Raw genomic sequence first — 19,428 nt, 5'->3', positions numbered from 1 at the left:
GTGTCTAAGGAAGGTGTTTTTGTGGATCCAGCAAAGGTTTAAGCAGTGAGTGAGTGGCCTAAGCAAAAGAATGTGTTTGACATAAGGAGTTTCTTAGGACTAACTGGCTATTACAGAAGGTTTGTGAAGGATTTTTCGAAGATTGCTAGACCATTAACTTGATGAAGAAAGAAAGTAAGTTTGAATGGGATGAAAAGTGTGAACAAGCCTTTCAAACTCTTAAAGAGCGTTTAACCACCACACCTGTTTTAGCCTTACTTGATGAGAGTCATGGGTTTGAAGTTTATAGTGATACTTCAAAGAATGGATTAGGGTGTGTGTTGCAACAAAATGGGAAGGTGATAGCTTATGCTTCTCGCCAACTCAAATCTTATGAGGTTAATTACCCTACACATGATCTTGAGCTTGTGGCTATAGTATTTCCATTGAAGATTTGGAGACATTATTTGTATGGAGTAAGGTGTAAGATCTTTATGAATCACAAGAGTCTCAAGTGTATTTCCACTCAGACAAATCTTAATATGAGACAGAGGCGTTGATTGGAGTTGTTCGGTGACTATGACGTAAACATACAGTACCAAGAAGGGAAAGCAAATGTTGTTGCGGATGCCTTGAGTAGGAAATCAAGTCATGGTGTGAATGCTTTAATCGTGCCTGACGAGTTATGTGAAGATATGAAGCGTTTGAATTTGGAGGTTGTGAACTATGGTGAAGTAGGAGCAAGGTTGAGTGCTCTTTCACTTGGGAGTTCATTGTTGGATGAAATAAAAGAGAGCCAAAAAGATGATGAAGAAATCCAATCGATTAAGGAGAAAATGAGCCAAGGGAAGAATGCAGATTTTTAAGATCTATGATGATGGAAGTTTGAGTTACAAAGAAAGATGGTGCATACCAGAAAAGTGTGAGGATTTAAAGAGAAAAATCATGGAAAAAAGCCACAATACTCCATATTCTGTGCAACCGGGAGGGGACAAGTTCTATAAGGACTTGAAAGAGTTATATTGGTGGCCAAACATGAAGAATCAAGTAGCTGAGTTTGTGAGTAAATGCTTGACTTGTCAAAAGGTCAAGATTGATCACAAGAGACCTATGGGAAAGTTCAACCTTTGGAGATTCCATGTTGGAAATGGTATTCGATATCCATGGATTTTGTCACAGGATTTCCTAGAACTAAAAGTGGCAATGACACTATTTGGGTGATTGTAGATCGACTTACAAAGTATGCGGTTTTCATTCCAATAAAGGAAACTTGGAAGAAGATGCAATTGGAAAAGGTCTATGTAAAGAATGTAGTTCGACTACATGGAGTGCCTAAGAACATCATCTCCGATCGAGATTCAAGGTTCTTGTCTAAATTTGGCAAAAGGTTCGAGCTAACTTGGGAACAACATTGAAAATGAGTACTGCATTCCACCCAGCAACGGATGGACAGACAGAAAGGACTAATCAAACCATGGAAGATATGCTAAGGGCGTGTGCCTTGGATTTTCAAGGTACTTGGGAAGATCATTTGGATATTGAGTTTATTCTTACAATAATAGCTACCATGCTAGCATTGGCATGGCTCCTTTTGAAGCATTATATGGTCGAAAGTGTAGAAGTCCTGTATGTTGGAATGATGATAGTGAGAATCTTGTCTTAGGAATAGAGTATATTGAGGAAATGGTGATTAAAGTGAAGTTGATTTGCTCGAGAATTCAAGCTGCACAAGATAGGCAGAAAAGCTATGCCAATTTGAAAAGGCGAGATGATGAGTTTAATGTGGGTGTTAAGTCTTTTTGAAGGTCTCACCTACAAAAGGAGTGATGAGATTTGGAAAGAAGGGAAAATTGAGTGCCAAGTATGTAGGTCCTTATGAAATTTTGGAACGTGTAGGCAAGGTTGCTTACAAATTGGTATTACCTATGGAATTTGAGAAAATGAATGATGTGTTTCATATCTCCCAATTAAAAAAGTATGTTCCTGATTCAAAGCACGTGCTACAACCTATATCGATTCAATTGGATGAAACTTTAACTTATGAGGAAAGGCATGTGAAAATCTTGGATCATAAGGTGTGTAGTACACACAATAAGGATGTTAGGATTGTTAAAGTTCTTTAGCCAAACCAAGAGTATGAAGAGGCTACTTGGGAGGCCGAGGATGATATGAGAAAGAGATACCCTGAGTTGTTTATTGAGGTGAGTTACGAGGGCGTAACTCTTATTCTTTAAGGGGGGTAGAATGCGTATAATTTCGCTCTTTTTGCCCTATTTTATGCTATTTTGTGGTGTTTTCAATGCTTTTCATAGCTATTATATTGTTCATAAATTGGGATGGTGATAAGGTATTAGTGTCGATATTATGACACAATTGGAATTCCAGCAACATGATATTGAAAATTTTGAAATGGGTTTATGCAAATTCTTTGAAATTTAAGGAATTTTGTGCTAAGTTTCGGGACGAAAATTCTTTTAAGAGGGGTAGATTGTAATCCCCCATATTTTTAAATAATTTATAAATGAAAATTTATTTTATGTTTAACATTTATTTGTATTTTTCCCAGATTTTACTTCAAAATTTTCAAATTATTTTAGGGTGGAAATTATTTCATTACAATAGGATTTTTTTATGCACTATTTCCTACAATTCATGATCATAAAAACAAAGCCTAACCCATTTTATTTATTAAATTGACCCATTATTTTCATGAGGCCCAATTTTACTCTATTTACCCTACAACTCTCTCTCCTATAAATACCCATGAATCCCCAAATTTTCCCCCACACAAAAAGGAGTATCTTGTTTAGGTACCAAAAAGAAAGAACTTAGTTTCATGTTTAGAGAACTCCTAGATGGAAATTGTTTGGCTAACCATTGAATTAATGCATGTGCTTATGTTTATGAGACATGTTTTGGTGAATTGAATATGTTTGTATGGAATTATGGATGCAAGCATGTTGAATTATATTGGATTAATTGTTTGTATAGATTGTTGATACAAGCATATTTTATTGGATTGGTTTGATAACCACATTTGGATTGTTGAAGGATTGGAATTTAATGGTTTAAGTGGAATGAATTTACTAATTATTCCGTGAGGTTATTATTATTTTATTTATTACTCAAGCATGACTTGTTAGTATGTTGAGTAAAGGTGGATTAAGCCGAAATGGCTAGTTGGGTTGACCATGTTCAACAATTTTGGATATTTTGGAATTAAAGGTCAATTTGTGATGTGATCATCATTGCCCTAATTAAGATTAAAAGTGAATCTCTATGATTGGTTGTGTAATGTTTAATTTAATGATGAGTTGACTATTAATTAAACTTGTAATCACGTAAAGTGAAATTTGGATGAGCAATAAAACTCTGGAAAGGGTGCACTTCTAGAGTATTGACAATTATAGGTTGGGGGTACACGGTGGTAGCTCGTGGCTTTCCGAGGCTTGTTTGATCAACATGTCCTCTTTTCTTTTAATATTTACATTTTATTATATAATGACAGTTAGATGGAATCCTAGACTAACTTTGTGAGAATGGAGTCGCGTCCATTTTTGCATCGCGCTATATTTTTATTTTAATGGTCATTTGGGACCAAAATGACGTGGTGGATTGGACAACCTCGTCTATTGCTTACTCCAATTAATTAAATTAAATATAAAGAGTCAAGTGGATTGGAATTGGTTTGTGAGTATGTTGAGTTGATTGAACTATTTTGGTGTGGAGTCTTGGTTAATGAATTTCTGTTGAATGTTATTTATTTAAATTAGTTGAGCATGCTAAGTTGGTTCATTGTAGCTTGTATGTACTCAGATTTGTTGATTGTGTGCTTTTGTGTGTTTTCTTTTGGTCATGGTCTTCGTCTTTCAATGACCCTGTGATGATTCAATTATTACACTTGTATTATTAGGGAGCAGTATTGCATAGGTTAGCTTGATGATGTGAAGTTCAGGGGATTGGCATACGCATTGTCAAGGGATTATTGTGATTGAGAGTATTCGTTCTTTGTGTTGAACTTATTTATGTTTTGTTATTCATTTATGATTTGGGTTTTAAATATTAGTTTGTTTTTAAATAAGGGCCTTTATGGTTCCACTTTGTAAGCTATGACTTATTGGTTTTCTAAACTTTGTTATTTTAAAGACTTAAGTTTGATTTTTCCGCTGCGATACTTTGATAAAACCTTAACGTTTTAACACGTGGCGGTAACATGTCAATAGTTCTCCTCTATTTTGTTTAGGAAAAATGGAAATAAATAATCCCACCTTTGTGTGGTCTGACAATAACAATCCCACCTTTTGATTATTACGAGACAATCCCACCATCGTATATCATCTTCTTTTAATGAACCTTGACTTGTTGGTCTGATTTTTGTAGGTTATATGCCACATGTTAAATTTTAATTGGTTCATTTCCTTTTTTTTTTTAAAAAAAAAAACTACAACCACCTACCCAGCACCGTCAAGCCCTAGCCCCACCCCAGCCACCACCAAAATCGGCCGACTGCCCTCCTTAACCTTCGAAAATGGCCGGTCGGCACCCACTCACCAGAGAAACGGTGTTGTGTCGCAGGTTTCGGCGGGTTTAAGGGAGATTTTCGGGGTGGTTAGGGAGGTTGGGTGGGGTTTTCGGTGCTGGGATGGAGGTTTCGGGGGTTTTCGGCGGTTAGAGGGGGGTTTCTGGCAATTGTGATGGTTTTAAGGGTGGTGGCTGTGGTGGTTATGGTGGTTTTGGGGGTAGGATTTGGGTCAGGGGTTGAATTCGGGGGTTTAGGGTGGTGGTTGGCCGGTTGTTCCTGGGGCTTAGGATAAGGATTAGGGTTCACGGTGGTTGGGGTGGCTAGTGGTTGGTGGGTTTTTTTTTTAATTTTTTTTTTTAAATTTTTTTACCTGTTTTTGTTTTTGTTTTTTTTTAAACTTTTTATTTTGACCAATTATTGCACGACACGTGGCTTAAAAAGAATATTTTAACCTGTTTAATAGGTTGTAGGTAAAAAGGTTTGTTAAAAGAAGATGACATACAAAGGTGGGATTACCTCGTAATAATCAAAAGGTGGGATTGTTATTATCAAACCACGCAAATGTGGGATTATTTATTTCCATTTTGCCTTTTATTTAAAGTAAATGGTTTGGAAAAGGGAGAATTATTGGGATGTTACATCACTGGTTTTGCCTTTAGTATATAATTAAAGATTGTCTATTAGTAAATAAAAATTGCAAAAAAAAAAAAAAGAAAATAGGCATTGTAACTAATCTAATGATATATTACATAATAATATTTATTCATTTTATAATAGTAAAAAAATTAAGTCAAAGAGAGCATGTGAGGAAGTAATACAAAAGGTGTTGTCGCACGCGCCTGCAGTCTTTTATTTATTTATTTTTTATTTTTATAATAATGATTAAAATGTTTGTGTCTATTAACCATCAGCTGTAATTGTAGCTCTAAACTATTCCTCCTATATTTAACACAAAGATTAGCTGACAAAGTATATACGGAGTAATTAATGTAATTGTGCTATTGATTTTAGTAAAGATATTTTGACAACGGCCAAGGAACGCCCTTATACAATGAACAAAACTGACACACACAAACCAGCCTCTATAAACTTTGACATAAAAGGTGAGCATTATTTTAATGAGAAAAAACAAGTTGCTCACAAGGAGAAACAAATTTGTTTCTTCTGTGGTAGCTTCGGAATTTCACCTGCTAAAAACAAGGTCATTTTTAGAAATTTGCAATGAAATTGAGAAAACGATTTTGATGGATGCTCGACGAAGCTTACGAGAAGCTTCAATGGAGCTCAAGACTGGGCTTTAATGGGGAAATTAATGGAAGAGGACAACACCCTTACCCTTTAGGGTTAACCATGTCATTCTATACTCCATTTGTTCTGAGGGTTTTTGTTTAATTCGACAACAAAGCTGCTAGAAATGATTGCGAAGGAGGAGGAAGAAGGTGATGATGGCGGATGGAGATCGTAAGGAGGAGGAAGAAGATGAAGCTTTTCATTCTCCATTGAAGTCATTTTCCATTGAAGCGTTCTCCACGGAGTTAACGTTGATTTATTTATTTATTAATTTATTTTTTGGCAATTTATTACCAAATAGCCACTAGGATAAACAAATTCGTTTCTCCTTGTGAACAAATAGGGCTTACTCTATATTATTTAGATAAACTTATTCCGTTACTTAACAATTAACCAAAATTTGTATAACTAGTAGAACAACTAACAAGTCAATCTTTCCATAACAAGCCATCAATTATTCGAGGAAAAGAAAAAATTAAAAATCTTTGAAGGGAATCAATAATCCCGAATATCCGAAGCAAATTGTTAAACCCAGCCATGCAATGCATCCCTAAATCTATAAATTATCCATCAATCCGTTGACATTTGACTCTCTCTTAATATACCCACTTGCCATTATCATCTTCATTAGCTGTAGTCGTTGAAGCTTTAAAATATCGCAATACTCACGTCCGTACTAGGACCCACTTTCCCTCCTTCCTCCTCTAATACAAAAACTCTCGCAAATCCCACTTTTCTTTCACAAACCGCTGAAAAAAAACAGAGTTTGTGAAGTGGGGTTTTTTTGTCTTTGATTAATTTACAAAAGGTGTTTGATCAATGGAGTTGCAAAACGTTGGAATTGTGAGTTGTGGGAAGTGGATTAAGCGCCCAGAAAAAGCTAATTTGGTGGTTTTGGGAAAATTTTATAAATCATCTTCTGCAAAATCAAAGCTTGAGATTTTCTCCTTTGATTCTAAGACCCTTTCTCTCTCTTCTTCTCCTTTGGTATGATTCGGTATTTTATTTTAATTCTTTAATTTTAATTTTTGATGATGATCATAATTATTCTGAAATTCAATTTTGGGTTGTTTATTCAGGCTGAATATGAAATTGAAGATGGAGAGCCAATTAGCATTGCGGTGCACCCAAATGGGGATCAAATCATTTGTGCTACTTCTTCTGGTGATTGCAAGTATTGTCTATAATCTTTTCTTTTTATTGTCAACCCTTTCAATTTCAGTTTTAGCTATAATTTGTTGGTTTGATGCATTGAAGGTTAATTGGTAATAGATGGAACAGGGTTTGAATCCGTCTTCGTTGCAAACTCGTAGAAATTGTACTTGAACTACTTTTATTCATTACTCATTAGTATTTTGGGGACTTATTTGTTCTAAATGTATGATATGCTATATTTGTTTGAATATTGTTGAAGCGGAATTTATCTTGGTTGACCATGAATGTGAGAGTAATTCATTTTAGTGTGTTAGCTGTTGTAGGGAAGTGGGCCTTCTTTTTGGGGGGTAGTAGGGGGTTATTAGGATAGGGAAGTGGGCGTATAGTCTATATATATATATATAAAGATATCAAAGGAAGTTTGCTAATTTAGCTGGTATGTAAGATGGAGGGGAGAGATATTGGACTCAAACCAAAAGGAGATGGAAGAAGGGAAGACAGTAAGAATTAGAAGACAATTGAGAGAAGATCCCTTATTCAATAATTTGCAGTAGTAAGTAAATTTTATTCGGAGGTTTGGTTGCATAATTGTTGTGTTTGATTAGGATAGGCCGTTAGTACTATTAAGTCCTGTGCAGAGCATGCTCATACTCAAGATTAGTGATTTTGTTTGAAAGTCTTGTGGATTTAGTAATATAAAGTGCCGTTGAATCTATAAAAAAATCTGGCAAGATGAAGCTTTCGAAATCTCCAATTAGCCCTGAGATTGTAAATTTTTTTAGTTTACTGATCCTATTTTCTATACATATAGAGCAGGAGTGGCGCAAGGCCTTTCAGACAGACCCATGCTTGATATTATCTTCTTAAATTATTTTGATCCTTGGTCTTGCCCTACAAATCAATCTTACTCAAAAGTGATAGCAAATACATGTAAGTGGGCATAATGGTTTGAACTTCATCAACAAAAGTCAGCTTGCTCAAAGCACTAGTCTGCTTTTTGCAATGAGTAAATGGACCTGATTTTTCTCCACATAGTTCTTTCCTGATATGATTTTCATTGAATAAAATCCTGGCGTTGCCAATTTTGTTATGTCTAACTACCCTTTAAGCTTTTTTCTTGTTTTCCTCCTGTAATTTTTGTTTAAGAAACATCTTGCACATCAGATTTTGTGCATTTTCTTTCTATCCAAATTTCCAAGTAGATCATTACATTTGTTATGTTTCCTTTACATCTTCCATGATATGCTTTTAGACTCAGATTTTCAATTGTAGAGGCCATGCCATTGTAAGTTTGTTCTGTGTGGAAAGTAACTTAATTTATCCTTGGGGTCAACTGAGTTTCTGAGTGAATGAACTTCCTACGATTTTGTGTTCAACTAGTTGCATTCCATGAATAATACCGAACTTAAGCACTGCAACATATAGCTATTTTAAACTTTTGGTAATAGAGACTTTATGACAGACGATTGCATTGAGAACCCAAATTTTGGTTATTTTGAAGTGTATGCTTATTGCTTGTCTCCTTTAATCCTTTTCCTATCTCTCCTAAGTCTCTCCAATGTGATCCTCTTCAATGAAGACAACAACAACAACAACAATTGAAGCCTTAATCCCAAAGATGGGGTCGGCTATATGAACCAACATTTAATCTCGTGAACTCATCAACCATGATCCTTTCCTTCCATACCCTTCTTACATGCTCCTCCAAACCCAACTTTTTCATGTCCTTCTCAACTTTTTCCATCCATGTCATGTTTGGTCTTCACCAACTTCTTCTAAGATCCCCTTAAACCCTACCCTCTACTTTCCTTATTGATGTGTCTTACATGCCCAAACCAACGCATTCGGTTCTCCCCTATTTTATCCTCAATGTTCACAACTCCAACTTTCCTCCTAATATCTTCATTTCTAATTCTATCCTTTAAGGTGTTCCCACACATCCATCTTAACATACACATCTTTGCTACTTTATCTTCCTAATATGATTGTTTGTGAAAGCGCAACATCCTGACCCATAACAACTCTAGTCTGATAGCCGTCCGATAAAAATTTCCATTTAACTTCAAATGTATGCAACGGTCACACAATACCGAGTTGCCACTCTCCATTTGACCCAACCGGTCTTAATCCTGTGGGTTACATCTTGGTCTCCATTCTTTTGCGTAATTGACCTAAGGTATTTTAAACTACTCATTCATGGGCACCTCCTTACCATCCAAAGTTACTATATCCCCGCTTGACTTCCTCCTAGTGCTAAAACTACATTTTATGTACTTAGTCTTGCTCCGACTTAGTCTAGGCCCCCAAGATTCTACATTCTGTCTGTGTTGCTCCAATTTGGAGCCTCTTTAAAGACAACAAGGTAATGCTGATGTTGTATTTCAAGATGTGAAGGTATAAACTTTTGAGGATAATTTGAAAGGTTTAAAACTTAGTATGGTAATGCTAGACAATCAAGCCAATCAAGGTCTCAAAAATAATACTAAGGATTAGTAAAGAAAGATTTATCTGGTTAGTAGATGGAGCTATTCAAAGTGGATGCGAAGGAAGACTTTTGATGTGGTACTCTATAATTCAAATCATTTACAAATCAGTTGATTCTCAAGCCTCCTTTGATTCATATCGAAAGTAAGTTTTTTGAAAAGAAGAATGACATACCAGTTAGTACATGAAACAAAATATCCTGACAAAAAAAGAATGGCAAAAGCTTAGGGCTTTAGTTTACCCCTCTCCCCCAAATGTTTGCATACAATGAAGTAGATTTTAACTAATACTCAATATAATTCTCTGTATTTTATTTTTTAACCAAATAGTATAATTTATTACCATGTCCAAAAGAGCATACTATGATTTGTAATTATCCCATCAAAACCAAGTGTACATTTGCATCCCAAACTTACTAGTTAGGTAACCATGCTTCTTAATGAGAAGTTCTAATGTTTTGTTTTCAAGAACTCTGTCATTGGCCCTTTAACCTTCCACTAAAGACCTTACTCCCCATTGTCAGTAGAAGCTAAACTCTGATATGGAGTATTATGGAGAGCAAGGAATTTTGGGTAATCTGAGCCTGGTTCTCAATCAAATTCATTTTGGACTCCCCCCTCCCCCCCAACACACACACACACAAAACACATAGACATCATCAATTTTTTTGTCCGCATTATCAAATACACCCTTGATTCAAAAATTAAAAAACCCTCCACCTAATCAATGGCCTGATAAGCAGTTAATTTTACTTGGGCTTTAATTTATAATTGTTTACCATGCACATGAAACAGCTTCCATCTATGAGCACTTTAAAAATGCAGTTCAGCTCTTTTTGTTAGTACCTATTTCACTTAATTTTTAAGAAGCATTTTACTTTTTGTGTACAAACTGCAGATTATTTGAATTGTGTGCTCAAGAAACTTCTGTGAAACTGTTGCCTAAAGAGGCACCATCTCTACAAGGTGTTGGACTGCAAACTTGTATAGAGTTTAGCGTTGATGGATGCAAACTTGGTTGTGGTGGAGAGGTAAGATGTTTATGACTCTATGGACTCTGATTTGAAGAAGTGAATGAAAAGGGGCAAGTTTGTGTGGTCTAGTTTTATTGATGCTTGCTTTTCTTCACTCGCTTTTTCCAAGAAAAATAATAAACATGCTGTTCTTTTTCCTTTACTTTAATCCCATATTACCTAATTTACTCTTCTCTCATTCAGGATGGGCATCTAAGAATCTTAGAGTGGCCTAGCTTGCGAATAATTCTTGATGAACCAAATGCTCAAAAGTCCTTTCGGGATATGGATTTCAGGTGACAATAAATTCCATATATATTTAATATCCTTATTTGGTTCTGATTTCCATTCAGAGTGATTAATACTTAGTTGTGCACTTAGAGTAGATTAGTAGATAGATTGTTGTTGGATAAAGGATCCCTGTTTATTTGCCGCCAAATGGTTAGCGGTTACAGTTATTTATGACAATTTTTTTATTTTTTTTTTATTTTTTGGGTCTTTTTAATACTCCTATGAGTGAAGAATAATGCTGTCACCTGTTATCTCCTCGTTCAGATTTTTCAACACTTCCTCTTTTTCCTTTGTCCTCCTTTTCCAATCTGATTAATCATTAAAATGTACGTCAAGCATTGCAAACATGTCAATTGACTGGGGTACTTTAAAAGTTCATAAAGATCTTTAAATTGCTTTAATGGGTAGATATTCATGATGTAAGTTATATATTGTAACTTTTATATACATGGCCACATCAAATATTTATGCTATTGCTATACATTTATGAGAGACCGGGTGTTTCTTTCCGAAGATAACTAGCTTTCAGTTGTGGATATGACCCCAGCGAAGCAGATTCTTATTCTAACAAAGCAAGTGCCTTCAGTAAATCTTAATTGGACACCTTGTTATCTCTCTTCCATGTTTTCATCCTTAACCAGGATAACTTTACAGTTGTCTCTTGTTAGGCTCTTAGCGTTACTGACTACCAACTTCTGGTGCAGTTGTATGAGCTCTTTTTAATTCTATGTCGGTGTGTATTGGATTCTGTTTGTAAAGCTTATTGGAAAACAGGAAAAGTTGGCTTGATTATACGTAGATTTTGAAATATGAGTAATATTTGGCTGCTATGATTTGTCTTATACACCGATTTTTTTACATTACAATCTGGTGTGGTTTTATCATTGAAGCCCCTCTTATAGTTTTATTTGGAACAGTCAATTTAACAATATACTGTTGTCTTTCAGCCTAGACTCTGAGTTCTTAGCCTCAACTTCTACTGATGGTTCAGCAAGAGTTTGGAATGCAAACGATGGAGTAACTGTGGCAACCTTGAAACGAGATTCAGTAGACCACTCGATTTAGTCTTAATTATTCATATGTGCTTACTTTTGATAACTTGGGCTGATGATACGTAACTTTCTTGTGCAGAATGAAAAGATTGAATTATGTTGCTTCTCAAAGGATGGAACTAAACCTTTTCTGTTTTGCACTGTTCAAAGAGGTAAATAAGCTTCTAGGTGATGCTGAGTTATTTACTTTATTGGGAAAAATTTTCTTAAATTATCTGGGGTTGTAAACTAAAATAAAATTCGTCTGAATACAGCTAAGGCTAAGGCTAAACCGATGACTGTTGTTTGGGACATGAGTACTTGGAATAGAATTGGATTTAAGGTACTGCTTGCAAAGCCTGCTTCAGTGTTAACCACCAGCCAAGATGGAAAATATCTTGCCTTGTAAGTACCTAAATTCTAAAGAATTTTCTCACATGCATCTGAGCTCTAATCACATCAAATTGCTGTGCGCTTTCTGTTTTTTCATGTATTAGACCAATTACCATCTGATGGTTTTTACTCTTACTAGTTCTAAGTTTCTAACTCTTCTCAAAATTGATATTGTAGTGTTGTTGCTCTTACTATATCTGTTTGTTGTAGCCTAGTTCCATCTAGCTTTCTGTTGTATGTATGTAACTATGTACAAGTACTTCTTTCAATATGATACTATTTAGGAGGGAGAGATCATTCATGTATGCTTTTAGATTCTGTTTACTTGTCTTAAAGGAAGCATGCTTCAAATCTGTTCCATTCCTGGTAAATATTGATTAGAAAACTACAATATGTCAAAAGCTTATCCTTACAATTTGGAGGCTCTTGGCCTCATTTTAATACAAAAATAGTGTTGCACTGGACATTAATATAGCCCGTCCTCTCCCTCATTAAAATTTGGAGAGCTGAGTCAAAGCAAATAATGCTGAGCAAAAGAGTGATAATCGTAGCAGTATTCTATGTTACTTGGCCTCGGGTGCCCAACTACCCTTGTCCGACACAGGTACATGTCCAAGTGTCTGACTCGGCTATTTTGTGAATTTTTTCCACAAATAAAGTGTCCAAGTGTCCTACTCATGTCCGAGTGTCGAGGGTCCGACATGGGTATTTGAGGTGAAATGAAGAGTGTGAATAACATAGGCAGTATTGTGTGTTCTATTGATTTGTTGACATGCTTGTTTGGGGTTTTAACTAATGATTATCAATTTTTTTCTTTTTTGTCAGGGGAAGTAAAGATGGTGATGTATGTGTAGTTGAAGTAAAAACAATGAGGATCAGTCACTGGAGTAAGAGGTTGCACCCGGGTACATCCATTGCAGCACTGGAGTTTTGTCCCAGTGAAAGGTAACTTAAAGTTCAATGTTTATATATGATCTGCTGTTGTAGTTGCTGATGCCTGATAGTATGATAATTTATGAACGTTTTGCAAATTATGATTTTCTTTGTCCTCTTTCTTGTAAATCTTCAAGTGTATCATCTTAGTAGCTGCATTATAGTTTAGTACCCAGATGAAGAATAGAAAGGGTCATGTAGGCATCAAATAAAAGGAATTTGGTTTAGAGTGTATCTTGGTAAATGTGTGGTAAATTGCTGTGGATGGGTGTAGGAATTGATTCGAATAAAGCTATAGAAATGTCACTTTGAATTTCAAACTTGTCCTTTTTTATTCTTCACAGAAGTAGGCATTGTTATGACATGCTCAAAGCCTTTTCCAACTTGTTCTGAATGTTATTAATTTATTCTTTGCTTACTCAATATGCCAGCCCCTTTTGTTACCCTCACAAACTTGTACTGTTAGTCTGTTATCCATTAAAGATTTTGAAAGATTACAACATGAGGTGTTAACCTGTCTAGTTTCTTGGCCTTGCGACTCTTTGAAATCCCTGTGGGTTCTGCATCCTCTTATTATTGGACTGTCTTTAAACATACATCTTGCACTTTCCATTCAGACTCTTTCTAGTAGGCACTTCCATAATCAACCTTCTAGGATGGTAGAGGGTAGAAATATGTTGGATGTGTGCAGGGAAGTGACAAGAGATGATGGTTAGATTGTGAATTGCCAAAGGTGTTGGAGATTGATATAAAACCATGGATTCGGGGAAGTAAGCCCTTTTGGCCTTATAGAGCTCCTAGAAGAGAGCTTCTGTATAGGCTAGCTTTCTTTAAATCTAGATCTCATGCAATTCCTGCTTGACAAGAGACGTAAAAATGATTTTTTAATAAAAATTCAGAGGCCCGCGAGGAAAGAAAGAAGAGCGACAAGGTTCAGTTCAGATTTGACTGTTTGAACATCAAGAAGAAATTCTGAGGATAAGTTATCTGATGAGTTGCATTGCCAGATATCTGTTAGGCTCTTAGGAGGCAAGGTTTTCACATCTATAGTTGTAAATACATTTAAAGGCCTAATTTAGGAGAAAAAGTTTCTACTGCTATGTACTTTTGATGCTAGAATATGTCATTCTCATTTATAGCTGTAAATACATGCCTTGAAGTTTACCTTGTTCAAATGACCTGATTCTGTTCAGGGGAGTAATAATTGTTTTGATCTTCAACTTGGCTGCCTTGCATTTGTGTTGCTTGTTGAAATGTTTATCTGATATTGTATTGCCAGGGTTGTGCTTACAACTACTAAAGAATGGGGCGCTAAGGTGACACAGCTAACTGTTCCTGTAGAATGGAAAGGTTGACCTTTCTCTCTACAATGCGTTCCCAAGTCTTTCATAAATGGCACTAAGGCGACAGAGCTGACAATCATGTCCCTTTTTTGCAGATTGGCAGATCTATGGACTCCTGTTTGTTATGCTTCTGGTTTCTGCAATAGCCTTTTATATCTTCTATTTGATGTCCGATTCATTTTGGCAGCATCCTGCCACATATCAGCCCTCTACATCACACATCGATCCCCTTCTAGGAGACCCACATTCAGAGGATCCATTTGGGCCACTCGATTTGTGATACTTTCTTAGACTTTCATAGCGTTTTGGGGTGCAAAGGTTGAACCATCTTTTTGCAGTCTTAATTGATGAGGTTACAGTTTACACTGCTCTCCTTACTCTGCAGTTCTAGCAAGGCAAGGTAGCAAAGTTGATAATTTCAGTCTTACGTTTTATTCATTTTTTTTTGTTTTATTTTTTTATTTTATTTTATTTAACTGTCAACTCTTCCATGGGACACCAATGTATTGGTTTCTGAATATTAAAAACTACTTACCTGTAACTCTTAAATATGTATCCAATTTTAGGGGTGGTAATAGGATACATATACAAAATATATTTCTGTTACTTTTGCAAACTTATTAATTTATACAGTATAGTACTTTTGCATCTGTGCTTACCTGCTATTCATACGCCACAAATTTTAAATCATTCATGACATATAACAAGAACTACATTAAGTACATGTTTGGTTCGTAGAAACCGAGGCTAGGAAACAGATACAAATAACCAAATCCGTTATTGACTGTTTGGTTTGATAGTGGATATCTGAATCCGTAAGTTAAATCAGGTGTGAAACGGATACAAATAATAAGATGTTTTTAACTGGGTTTTCCATTTCTCATTCTAGCAAATCCCTATATATATATATATATATATATATATATATATATATATGAGGGATCCAATGAGAATATGTCTATATGTGAGAACCCTATTATATATGAGAACAAATCTCAACCATTGGATACCTTATGATCCAGCTGTTGAGATTGCTCACATAGTAATGGCAAAAATGTGATTTACATTTTTTTTTTGTTTGGCTCATTTTGAGCTATAATTTTCTGTTCGTTTATCAAATGAGCAAATAACTATTCGCTAATTTATCAAATGAGCAACAATTCTTTGTTCATTTATCAATTAAGCAAAAAAAAATAATTTAATTTATTTTTTATTTTTATTTTTTTTCTCATTTATCAAATGAGCAATATTTATTTGTTCATTTATCAAATGAGCAAATAATATTTGTTCATTTGATAAATGAGCAAATAATATTTGCTTATTTGATAAATGAGCAATAATTCTTTGTTCATTTATTAAATGAGCAAATAATATTTCTTTGTTTTGTTTGCTCATTTATTAAATGAGCAACAATTCTTTGTTCATTTATCAAATGAGCAACAATTCTAAAACATTCAAACTAATATGAAACCTTGAACTTATTTACTATATCTGAAAATGTAAACAATTGTTGGACCATAAGAGACCAACCGTATACTAGTTTATATTATGCACTTCATTTTCTGCCTATTTTTGAAGTAGATAGTTCACAAGGTTAATTTAATACATGTTCTGCTCATATCCTTCACAAATGAGCAAACTGAAATTCAGATGAGAAAACTAAATTAAAAATGAGCAAAAACACATACAATAAAAATGCATAAATGAAAATGAACAAACTTATATTAGAATCTCAGAAAATTGCTCCATACTATGATCACATAATACAAACTCATTAAACTGATTTTCGATCGCCGAAATCTTTCAATTTCACCGGAACGCGCGAACATAATCGTCATTGAGTGGAGTTCGAAAATGACATAATTGGTCTGAATTTTGAGCTTGATTTCTTTGTTATTGATATTGCAAAGTTAATAACAATGATGTTAATGGCGATGTTGTTGATGGCGAACATAATCGTCGCCGATTATAGCTCGAAGATGCAATTATCAAACTGAATTCAAGCATAATTTCCATGTTTTTAACGGCGCAAAAATGATAGTGATATGAACATAGTATAAAGACGCTATGGTTGATTAGAAGTTGAGCTTAATTTCTTTGAAATTAAAGGTGTGAAGTTGATGATGTATATTGAACAATAGGTGAGTAGGAGAGAGAAAGACAAGGTGAGGAGAGAGAAAGAATGAAATGTGGAGGTGAAAGAGAAAAATAAGGGAGTTACTCTTTTGGTTTTGATTTTTTAGGGAATAATCATAGCCTTAGATTAAAAAAATTCGAAGGTCTAGATTTATTCTCACATAGGTTGGGGTTCTCACATAAGGGATGTGTTCCCACAGATCCCATATATATATATATATATATATATATATATATATATATATATATATATATATATATATATATATATATATATATATATATATATGGGGGTCAAATAAGAAGGGTCTTATAATGAGAAGAATGAGAAGTAATCTGATGCGTTTAAATAAAATGATCTAATGGCTCTCATTGTATACTTCATTAATGGCAAAAATGTAAATATCTCTTTCCTCACTTTCTTTTCTATTTTCCCCATTCCTCTCCTCCCTCTTCCCTATTTATATCTTTTCCCCAGTTTTTTTCTCTTTCAGTTAAGATGATGCTCTAAAAGGATTACCAAGGGGAATCAAGTAAAAATGAACTTTGTATATGCTTAATTTTTCTGCATTATTCTTGTAAAATTTGTGGATATTTTTCATCTGATTTGTGCATATTTATTGAGTTGAATGTGCAAATTTTTTGTACTAAAGGTGCAATTTTTTTCAATTATATATGCATTTTGCTAGCTGAACATTCTCTAGATGACATCGTCAACCGTTAACCCTTATTATTTGGTTTACAAGTTGTTCATGACCACTATTACTTTCTCATCTCTTACATTATAAGTTAGAACTATGAATAATCTTTAATGGAGGAGAGAGAGAGAGAGAGAGAGAGAGAGAGAGAGAGAGAGAGAGTTCATCACAATGAAGAGGAAAAACAATGGAAAACTGAAAGAGAAACATGAATGTGCATAATTTTTCGAGTTAAACGTTTACAATTTTTGAGTCAAATATGCATAATTTTTAGGAGATAGAAAAAAGAATGTATATGTTATAGAAGAGAGGTGTAGGGGTGGAGAAGAAAAAGTTAAAGATATAATATAAATTCTGGAAAATAAATGTGCATAATTTTCAAACTAATTGTGCATTTTGTTTTGTACTAAACGTGCATAATTTTACAAAGATGAAATTTGAACATTAGATTAATTTACATGGCCAAGATTCCTTCTCATTCTTCTAATTTTAAGACCCTTCTTATTGGATCTCAACCCTATATATATATAGGGTTGAGATTCAATAAGAAAGATCTTATAATGAGAAGGAATCTTGATCGTACATATAAATTCAACAATGCACATTTCACCTACGCAAAATGCACATTTTGCACAAAAATTATGCACGTTTAATACAAAAGTTATGCACATCCGTCTTTTTTACTTTCATTTTCCCTCTTAACTGCAACAAACTCTCTATCTAGGGAAAACGGGAATTCACCAAACCATCGGTAACTACGCAACAAGGAATCATAGAGACAAACGGGATAAGCAAAGACTATATGTCTGATCAATATCGTGTGATAGGAAGACAACGGGCAATACCAAGCTTGGATTTCTCATGCACTTAACATTACTCGATACATAATCAAACCACATTCAATAATGAAATACTCAATTCACAATCTCCTGTTCAAACCAAGAATAACATGCAATCAAATTCAAGACTCTAGGTTAGCTACTCCTATTATAATGAATTAACATGCAATCGCATATAATCAATTTAATCACAATCCGTTTATCAAAATCAAACCTTAATTGCGTAGATTACCTAGGCCGGGTTTCATCCCGAAACCCTAGCTAGGAAACTACTCACACTTATTCATAATCACAACAATAATAGATTCCATAAACATCATAGATCTAAACATAAATTCTGATTAAGGAATAATAAAGCTAGATTAATAAACAAGAATGAATAATATCAATTTTATTGATGCGAATCAATGGAAAAGTTTAGAACTTTGATATCCGTCGTCAATGGATAATACAAAGAATCTTCACAAATCTTGCTTCAAATCAATCCAAGAAAACTAAAATCACTAGAATAATCTTTAAGAAAACTAATGAATCTCTAATACTAAGAACGTTCTCCAATAGCTCTCTACAAAGGCTCTCAAAAACTATCTCTAAAACTGTCTGTAAACGCCCCTTAAAATCAGGCCTTATATACGCCTTCTGATTCGGAGAAGTCAAGTGCGCGGTTAACCCTGGATCAGCACGGCCGTGCTATATTTGGCACGGCCATGCTAGCTTGTCAGTAGCTAAACCGGATTTCTTCTTCAATTTGGCACGGCCGTGCTATATATGGCACGGCCGTCCAGATGCCTGGCACGACCGTGCTGAAAATGACACGGCCATGCTGAATATGCTCTAGCACGGGGCTCATACTGAAGCTGACACGGGCACGGGCAACATCTGGCACGGCCGTGTTAATGGCCTGCACGGCCGTGCTGGTGCGTGGATACTGACACGGTCGTGCTATTGGCTTGCACGGCCGTGCTGCCTAGCCTGGGGCTGCTTGCTCAAAGGCTAGCACGGGTGTGCCTATAGTAACACGGCCGTGCTGCCTGTGCTATGTAATCAATGCACGGCACTTGAACTTCCCTAGCTCCTCGGAATTTGGTCAAGGCTAGCTCGGTTACGCATCAAGGGCTCGGGATCCGACTAAACTCGGTTGATATTACCTGAAAACACATCAAAAACAAACCGAAAACCCGTGAAGCACGTAATATGGGGGACGTAAGCATAACAAGGCAATAATCGGCCAAAACGGCCCCAAATACATCCAAAATCATCCTAAAATATGCTCTAAAGCGCGCCCTAAAGTGCGTTTGTCAACATCCTTCGCAAATTTCAAA

General features: G+C 35.2%; 2 protein-coding genes across 2 annotated transcripts; both read left to right on the top strand.

Moving 5' to 3' along the window:
- The first annotated feature begins 1,142 nt into the window (after window positions 1–1,142).
- Window positions 1,143–2,102, top strand: LOC110728629. Its single transcript, XM_021908274.1, has 3 exons — window positions 1,143–1,342; window positions 1,542–1,665; window positions 1,785–2,102. The coding sequence occupies exons 1-3, from the start codon at window positions 1,143–1,145 to the stop codon at window positions 2,100–2,102; spliced, it is 642 nt and encodes a 213-aa protein (XP_021763966.1).
- Window positions 2,103–6,203: 4,101 nt separating this feature from the next.
- Window positions 6,204–15,041, top strand: LOC110728529 (SEC12-like protein 1). The gene is made up of 10 exons (XM_021908169.1): window positions 6,204–6,778; window positions 6,871–6,965; window positions 10,328–10,460; window positions 10,647–10,738; window positions 11,681–11,780; window positions 11,865–11,937; window positions 12,040–12,169; window positions 12,983–13,102; window positions 14,370–14,440; window positions 14,529–15,041. Exons 1-10 carry the CDS (start codon window positions 6,611–6,613, stop codon window positions 14,711–14,713), a joined length of 1,167 nt encoding a protein of 388 aa, XP_021763861.1. The 5' UTR covers window positions 6,204–6,610; the 3' UTR covers window positions 14,714–15,041.
- The last annotated feature ends 4,387 nt before the right edge of the window (window positions 15,042–19,428 follow it).

The sequence above is a fragment of the Chenopodium quinoa genome, unplaced genomic scaffold (assembly GCF_001683475.1).
Source record: "Chenopodium quinoa cultivar QQ74 unplaced genomic scaffold, ASM168347v1, whole genome shotgun sequence".
In the NCBI taxonomy this organism is placed as follows: Eukaryota; Viridiplantae; Streptophyta; class Magnoliopsida; order Caryophyllales; family Amaranthaceae; genus Chenopodium; species Chenopodium quinoa.
Note: the sequence above shows the minus strand (reverse complement) of the source record. Positions and strands in the feature narration are given on the sequence as shown.